The sequence below is a fragment of the Tachyglossus aculeatus genome, chromosome 24 (genome assembly GCF_015852505.1).
Source record: "Tachyglossus aculeatus isolate mTacAcu1 chromosome 24, mTacAcu1.pri, whole genome shotgun sequence".
NCBI classification, from domain to species: Eukaryota; Metazoa; Chordata; class Mammalia; order Monotremata; family Tachyglossidae; genus Tachyglossus; species Tachyglossus aculeatus.
Genome location: NC_052089.1, coordinates 2,876,426 through 2,884,943, shown reverse-complemented (window position 1 = coordinate 2,884,943; position 8,518 = coordinate 2,876,426). Strand labels below are relative to the sequence as shown.

Below are 8,518 nucleotides of genomic sequence, written 5' to 3'. Positions count from 1 at the left end.
AATAAAGACGGTCCCTATCCATCAATGGGTTCACAGCCTGGAAGGGGGAACATACGTGACCAAGTGTGTTATATAACAAGAATGGTACATAACCTAAGGACCCCACATTAAAACATGTTCCCAGGTGGGTCTCTGACCACCTCCATTTCTCCAAAACCCCTGAACACACATGCGGCTTCTGGGCCCCGGTACCCATCAGCAGTTACCAAGATGGGAGGGGAGGAGAAAACCTGGAATTCAAAATAAAAACACCAGACAAGACTTAGACTAAGGGAAACCCAGATTGTTCAGTGTCAAATCATTCTCTAGGGCCACATAGGTGCGGGAGGTAACTCTAGTGACACAGTCTAAGCCCTAATGTACTTCAAGGGATGATGTCACCAACAAGCTCAGGAGTCTCCAGGTAACAAGCCCTCTCAAGCAGAGCTCAGGGCTGGTCCTCCCAGAGGAGCTCTCTCTCTCTCCGACCCTGCCCGGAACAGCAACTGCTTTAAGGGGACTGTGGGGTCATTAAGGGATCATTAAGAACAGGTTACCTCACAGTGCCTTTCCTGTCACAACCACGACTGTGCAAGAGGAGACAAGGAGAGGTGAGCACCCAGAATCAGCAGGGATCCCTAATCCTAAACTGTTCCAGTGAGTCGGAGAGGGGAGACTGGTCCCGAAAACATATGAGGAAATTTATCTTGTCCAATTCCTTCATCTCAAAGTGATATTTTTGTCTGGGGCATTTATTAAGGGCTTACTAAAGGGTAATGGCTGGGGCAGATACAGAATAATCAGAACAGACCTTGTGCCAGTCAGGGCTCAAGAGCTAAGTGATAGGGAGAGAGCAGGAGCTGTATCCCCATTCTACAGAGAAGGAAATCGAGGCCCAGAGAGTTGTGAGTCATCCAAGAACTGTCAATGGCAGAGCTGTGAGCGGAACCCAGGTCCTGTAGTCTTTTCGCTAGCCCATGCCATATACAAGGTAAAGATATCTCTTCTAAGGAAAATCTAAGGAAAATGTCTGAACTTTATATTTGGGGTGGTTACTTCATTACCTTCATCAGTGATATTTATGGAGTGCTGACTTTGTGCAGAGCACTGTACTAAGCGCTTGGGGGGGAGTACAGTGCAACAGACTTGGTAGACTCGTTCCCTGCCCACAACAAAATTACAGTCCAGAAAGGGAGGTAGACATTGAAATAAATAACTGCATTATAATATATAATTCACAGATCTGTACATACTTTTGGGGACCCCTTGATTATTATCATGGAGGAGATTTCTGACCTGAACCAGGGCAATATCTTTTATTCATTTTTACCTTGGAAAACCTGGAAACAGCAGGCTGAGATGTGGATCTTCTTGGCCGATGTCTAATGGGGTGTTGGGTTAGAGAAGGGCACAATCCTAAACAGAGGGAAAATGGTGTGAATTTGTCCACCCACTCTCAGAGAATAGGAATTCCCAGACACGGAGGGAGAATCTTTTATGGGACCTTGAAAATATAGATTGGTTTGTGCATGCATTTTGTGTGTGTGTGTGTGTGTGTGTGTGTGTGTGTGTGTGTGAGCCAATGTGTAAATGTCCTTAATAATTATAAACAACGATTAGGGTATTTGTTAAGCACATACTATGGGACCAGCACTGTTCTAGGTTTTGGGGTAGATACCAGATAATCACGTTGGACACACAGTTCCGATCCCACTTGGGGCTCACAGTCTAAGTATGAGGGAGGACAGGCAACTGAGGCACAGAGAAACAAAATGATTGTCTGTAAGTTACACGGTAAGCTAGTGGTCCTCTGACGTCCAGGCTGATGCTTTTTCCGCTAGGCCATACTGCTTCTCCATCACTTGTGTGGTGTAGTGTGTTTGCATATTTGGAGGTGTATATGTGAGGTCACGTGAGTGAATTAATGTGTATACATTTGTGCACATGCGTATATGTATAGGAATGTGAGCAAATGTATAGACAACAATTGGCCAATCTGCTTTTTTGTGCAAGTCACTGACGTGCAAAACAATATCAGGGAGTCATAGTGGCACACAAAAAAGGACTCAGCAGAAATAGAGTTAATGAGCAGATTGACAGATGTCTGGGAGAGGAGGGTCTTCTGGCCCCCATTTCTCCAAAGCCATTGCATCTTCCAGCCTCCCAGGTTCTTCTGAAAACCGGATGCTGCTTTTGAACCATAGAATTCGGTGGCAGAAAACAAGATGGAGGGAAGAAATTCAAAGTGGTGATTTTCCGAATCCCTTTTTGTAATTATCCTTCACTCTGTGCCAACTCGGGCTATACACAGATTCCCCTAGAAAATGGCTAAGGTCTCCACGGTGACGGAATTTCTCCTCCTGGGGTTCTCGGAAGGCTCCTGGGAGCTGCAGCTGGTGCACGCCGTTTTGTTCCTCCTGGTCTACCTGGCGGCCCTGATGGGGAATCTCCTCATCGTTGCTGTCACTGCCCTCGACCGGCGCCTCCACAACTCCATGTATTTCTTCCTCAAGAACCCGTCCTTCAGAGATGTCTGTTACATCTCCATCACTGTCCCCAAATCCATCCTCACCTCCTTAGCCAATAATAGCTTGATATCACTACAAAGCTGTGTCACCCAGCTCTTCCTAATCATTTTCTTCGTGGCTGCAGAGCTGTCTGTCCTCACGGCAGTGTTCTACGACTGCTACGTTGCCATCTGCCACCCCCTGCGCTATGAACTCATCATGGACCGAGCAGTCTGTGTGTACAGGGTAGCTGCCTCCTGGTTCAAGCGGGGGTATATTTGGGGCGATGTACATGGCAGGAACATTCTCCATGCCTTTCTGTGGGTTCCCCATGTTCCAGCAGTTCTTCTGTGATGCCCCCTCCTTGCTGAAGTCCTCCCGTTTTAAGAGGTACGTTGTATTGGATGCCAGTTTTGCTATTGGGCTTGTTTTCGCTTTAATCTCTTTCACTCCCATCACCGTCTCTTATATTCATATCTCCTGGGCCATGCTGAGAATGCCGGCCATCGAGAGTCGAGGCAAATCCTTCTCCACCTCCTTGCCCCACCTTGCTGTCATCACTTCTTTTTTTCTTCACGGCCACCTTTGCCTACCTTATTACTCCCTCAGACTCCCCCTCAGCGCTGGACCTGCTGGTGTCCGACTTCTACATCGCAGGGCCCTCTGCCCTGAACCCCCACATCTACAACCTGAGGAAACGGGACATAAAGGCCGCCCTGGGGAGGGTCCTGGAGGGGCATCCATTCCCCCAGAAAAAAAGCAGCATGAATTAGCAGAAAGAACACAAGCCTTGGAATCAGAGGAACTGTGTTCTAATCCAAACTCCACCTCTTGTCTTTTATGTTACTTTGGACAAGTCACTTAACTTCTTTGTACCTCAGTTCGCTCATCTGCAAAATGGGGATTCAATCAATCAATCACATTTACCGAGTACTTACTTTTTGCAGAGCACTGCTCCTACTTAGACTGTGATATTATGTCGGACCTGATTATTTTGTATCTCCCTCAATGTTTAGTTCAGTACTTAGCACATAACAAGCGCTTAACAAATAACACAATTATTATAATTAAAAGCCCCTTCTCTTCCTCCTGACATTGGTTCCCGCTTGTCATTTCTTCATCTCTGGGTCATTATCACCTGCGGTGGTTGCAAGCGGTAATGGTATTCATCAAGTCCTACTGAGTGTAATGCACTGGACTAAGTGCTTAGATTTTTTTCCCCTCCCTGTTTACCACTCTTTATATATGCACACACACACACACACATATAGTATTTGTTCATCATCATCATCATCATCAATCATATTTATTGAGCGCTTACTATGTGCAGAGCACTGTACTAAGCACTTGGGAAGTACAAATTGGCAACATGTAGAGACAGTCCCTACCCAACAGTGGGCTCACAGTCTAAAAGGGGGAGACAGAGAACAAAACCAAGCATACTAACGAAATAAAATAAATAGGATAGATATGTACAAGTAAAATAAAAAAATAAATAAATAGAGTAATAAATATGTACGAACATATATACATATATACAGGTGCTGTGGGGAAGGGAAGGAGGTAAGATGGGGGGGATGGAGAGGGGGACGAGGGGGAGAGGAAGGAAGGGGCTCAGTCAGGGAAGGCCTCCTGGAGGAGGTGAGCTCTCAGTAGGGCCTTGAAGGGAGGAAGAGAGCTAGCTTGGTGGATGGGCAGAGGGAGGGCATTCCAGGCCCGGGGGATGACGTGGGCCGGGGGTCGATGGCGGGACAGGCGAGAACGAGGTACGGTGAGGAGATTAGCGGCAGAGGAGCGGAGGGTGTGGGCTGGGCTGTAGAAGGAGAGAAGGGAGGTGAGGTAGGAGGGGGTGAGGTGAAGGAGAGCCTTGAAGCCGAGGGTGAGGAGTTTCTGCCTGATGCGCAGATTGATTGGTAGCCACTGGAGATTTTTGAGGAGGGGAGTAATATACCCAGAGCGTTTCTGGACAAAGATAATCCGGGCAGCAGCATGAAGTATGGATTGAAGTGGAGAGAGACACGAGGATGGGAGATCAGAGAGAAGGCTGGTGCAGTAGTCCAGACGGGATAGGATGAGAGCTTGAGTGAGCAGGGTAGCGGTATGGATGGAGAAGAAAGGGCGGATCTTGGCAATGTTGGGGAGCTGAGACCGGCAGGTTTTGGTGACGGCTTGGATGTGAGGGGTGAATGAGAGAGCGTAGTCGAGGATGACACCAAGGTTGCGGGCTTGTGAGACGGGAAGGATTGTAGTGCCGTCAACAGAGAGCATATATATATATTATATTTGTTATATATATATATATATATGTATACATATATATGTACACACACACACACACACACACACATATATATATATATGTCTATACACAGATACAATTAGTATTTGTTAAGCACTTACATATGTCAGGCACTGTACTAAGCACTGGGAGAGATATAAGCTAATCAGGTCACTTAGAGTCCATGTCCCACGTGGAGAAGCAGTGTGACCTAAGGGATAGAGCAGTGGCCTAGAAGTTAGAAAGTCACAGGTTATAATCTCAGCTCTGCCACATGTCTGCTGTCTGACCTTGGGAAGGTCATTTCACTTTTCTGGGCCTCAGTTACCTCATCTGTAAAATGAGGATTAAGAATGTGAGCCATATGTGGGGCAGGAACTGTGTCCAAACTGAATAACTTGTACCTACCCCAGCACCTAGAGCTGTGCTTGGCACTTAACAAGTAGCATTATTATTATTATTATGGACTCACAGTCTTAATTCCTATTATACAGATTAGATAAGTGAATCCCAGGAAAGTAAAGGGAATTTCCCAACGTCACACAGTGTTCAAGTGGCAAAGTCAGAATCAGATGTCAGGCCCTTTGACTCCCGGGCCTGTGCTCTATCTGCTAGGTCACGATGCTGCCTTACCCCATTCATGTCTTCCCTGCACTCGTTTCCTGGGCAATAGGGAAGCTCTGGGATTTGGGAGAGGAGGGGGCAGCAGAACAGAATGAGAATGGCTGCGCCTCCGCCAGACTCTCTCCATACTCATGCTATTTTTATAGTATTTGTTAAGCGTTTACAATGTACCAGACACTGTTATGAGAACTGGGGTAGATACCAGGTACTCCAGTACGTGGGGCTCACCGTCTTAATCCCTCTTTTGCAGACGAGGTATTTTATTAATGACAAAAATAATGGTATTTGTTCAAAGTTTACTATGTGTCAAGCACTGTTCTAAGCACTGGGGTAGATACAATCTAATCAGGTTGGATACCATCCCTGTCCCACATGGGGTTTACAATCTTAATCCCCATTTTACAGTTGAGGTATATGAGGCCCAGAGAAATGAAGTGACTTGCCTAAGGTTACACACCAGACATGTTGTGGAGCTAGGATTAGAACTCATGACCTTCTAACTCTATTCACTAGGCCATGATGTTTCTTATTCTGCTCCACCACCACCTCACACTCTGGCTCTGCCACCACCTGACTGATCCAAGCTACCAGCTCTGCACAAATGCTTCCCAAATCTCCCTCTCCAGCCCAGGTCTCACTCTTTTTTTAAAGTGATATTTGTTAAGCACTTATTATGTGTCAGAAACTGTACTTAGTCCTAGGGTAGATACAAGATAACCATGTTGGACACAGTCCATGTGCCTCATGGGGCTTACAGTTTTAATCCCCATTTGTTTGTTTTTTAATAGTATTTGTTAAATGATCACTATGTGCCAAGCACTCTACTTGGATTAGATACAACCTAGTCAGGTAGGACACAATCCCCGTTTTACAGATGAGTTAATTGAAACCCAAAGAAGATATATGACTTGCCCAAGTTCATACAACAGACAAGTGGGGGATTAAGGATTAGACCTCAAGTCCTTCTTACTGCTGAGCTTGTGTTCTATCCACTGAGCTTCATTGATTCTAATCCCAGCCCTGCTTCTGACACAGTATACGACTTGAGGAGAGTCACTAAACCTTTGTGGTGTGGGTTTCTGCACTCTTAAAAAGGAGATTAGATTCAAGCACTTAGTACAGCGCTTTGCACCCAGTAGGTTCTCAATGAATACGATTGAACGAATGCCTGCTCTCTGCACCTCTTAGACCGTGAACCCTGAGTGGGACAGGCAATGTGTCCAATCTGATCACCCTGCACCAACTCCAGCTGTTGGCTAAGTGCTTTGACATGGAGGAAGCACTGAATAAATAATTATTTGTCTGTGTTAATGTCTATCTTTTAGGCTGTAAACTCACTGTGGACAGGGAACATGTCAACAGATTCTTTTGTATTGCATTCTCCAAAGCACTTAATGCAGTGTTCTGCATAAAGTGAGCACTCAATAAATGGCATTGATTGATATACTAGAGTTTTATAATCGAGAACACAGGTGAGCATATGGGACTTTAGGTATCCCTGTTGGTTCTATAAATTTCCAGACACCCATTTGCCAATACATCTTTTGTGTAAGCCACAGTCCTGAATAACATTCCCTAAAATGTGTGCTATCACAGAACCATAGCGATACATACAAAAATGATCATTTCAGAAATGCAGAAGCATCATGGCCTAGTGGAAAGAGCACAGACCTGGGAGTCAGAAGACTTGGATTCTAATCCCGCCTCTGCCAAATGCTTGTTGTATGGCCTTGGACAAGTAACTTCCCTTCTCTGTACCTCAGATATCCTGCTCTCCCTCCTACTTGGACTGTGTCCCATGTGGGACAGGGACTGTGTCAAACCTGATTAGCTTGCATCTACCCCAATGCTTAGAACAGTGTTTGACACATAGTAAGTGCTTAACAAAGACCATAAAAATTGTATTTCCCGATCAGGTCACCAAGGGACTATAACCTCAGATCCGTTTCTACAGCTCCAAAGCCTTCCTAGATCCCTGTGAAATCTGAATGCTAATTTTGAGGAGCCGAACCCGAGACAGAGGAAGGCTGAGTGCTGAAACTACTAGTGTTTTTTTGTTTCTTTCAGATTCCTTTTTGTAAATTATGCGCCTTATCTGAGCCTCCATGGACAGTCCACAGATTCTCCCAGAACATGACCAACGTCATAACTGACCGGATTCCTCCCTGCTGGGGTTCTCGGAGGTCAAGGAGTTGCAGCTGGTCCATGTCGCGCTGTTTCTCCTGGTCTACCTGGCGGCCCTGTTGGGGAATCTCCTCATCATCGCTGTCACCGTCCTCGACCAAAGCCTCCACACCCCTATGTACTTCCTCCTAAGGAACCTCTCCTTTGTCCACCTCAGCCTCATCTCTGTCACCATCCCCAAGTCCATCTACAACTCCCTGACCCGTACAAGATCCATCTCTTTCCTGGGCTGCGTAGCTCAGATCATCTTGGTGATTATGCTAGTTGGTGTGGAATTGGTCATCCTCACAGTAATGTCCTAAAACCGCTTCGTGGCTATCTGCCGTCGTTCATTCTCAGTCTCTTTTGCAGGCTCCTCCTCCCCCTCCCATCCCCTTACTGTGGGGGTTCCCCAAGGTTCAGTGCTTGGTCTTCTTCTGTTCTCCATCAACACTCACTCCCTTGGTGACCTCATTCGCTTCCACGGCTTCAACTATCATCTCTACGCTGATGACACCCAGATCTACATCTCTGCCCCTGCTCTCTCCCCCTCTCTCCAGGCTCTCCAGGGAGGACGTGAGCCGGGGGTCGATGGCGGGACAGGAAGGCTAAGTAGGTGCGAATGAGGTTGTCTTTAATGTAACTTGGGGATAACAAGGGCCTTTTTCCCGGGGGGGGGGGGGGGGCGGGGGAGTCAGTCAGGACCGGACCGGGAAAGGGGGTTGGGGGTTTCTGCATCAGGCAGAAACTCCTCACCCTCGGCTTCAAGGCTCTCCATCACCTCGCCCCCTCCTACCTCACCTCCCTTCTCTCCTTCTACAGCCCACCCCGCACCCTCCGCTCATCTGCCGCTAATCCCCTCACCATGCCTCGTTCTCGCCTGTCCCGCCATCGACCCCCGGCCCACGTTATCCCCCGGGCCTGGAATGCCCTCCCTCTGCCCATCCGCCAAGCTCGCTCTCTTCCT

General features: G+C 47.1%; 1 protein-coding gene across 1 annotated transcript; it reads left to right on the top strand.

Moving 5' to 3' along the window:
- Positions 1 to 2,303: 2,303 nt before the first annotated feature.
- Positions 2,304 to 3,259, top strand: LOC119945053 (olfactory receptor 14K1-like). Its single transcript, XM_038766048.1, has 4 exons — positions 2,304 to 2,375; positions 2,493 to 2,732; positions 2,827 to 3,004; positions 3,096 to 3,259. The coding sequence occupies exons 1-4, from the start codon at positions 2,304 to 2,306 to the stop codon at positions 3,257 to 3,259; spliced, it is 654 nt and encodes a 217-aa protein (XP_038621976.1).
- The last annotated feature ends 5,259 nt before the right edge of the window (positions 3,260 to 8,518 follow it).

Coding starts and splice junctions, on each gene's coding strand:
- LOC119945053 (XM_038766048.1), top strand. CDS start 2,304: ATGGCTAAGGTCTCCACGGTGACGGAATTTCTCCTCCTGGGGTTCTCG. Junction 2,376..2,492: donor GCTCCTGGGAGCTGCAGCTG/GTGCACGCCGTT, acceptor TTCTTCCTCAAG/AACCCGTCCTTCAGAGATGT. Junction 3,005..3,095: donor GCCGGCCATCGAGAGTCGAG/GCAAATCCTTCT, acceptor TTACTCCCTCAG/ACTCCCCCTCAGCGCTGGAC.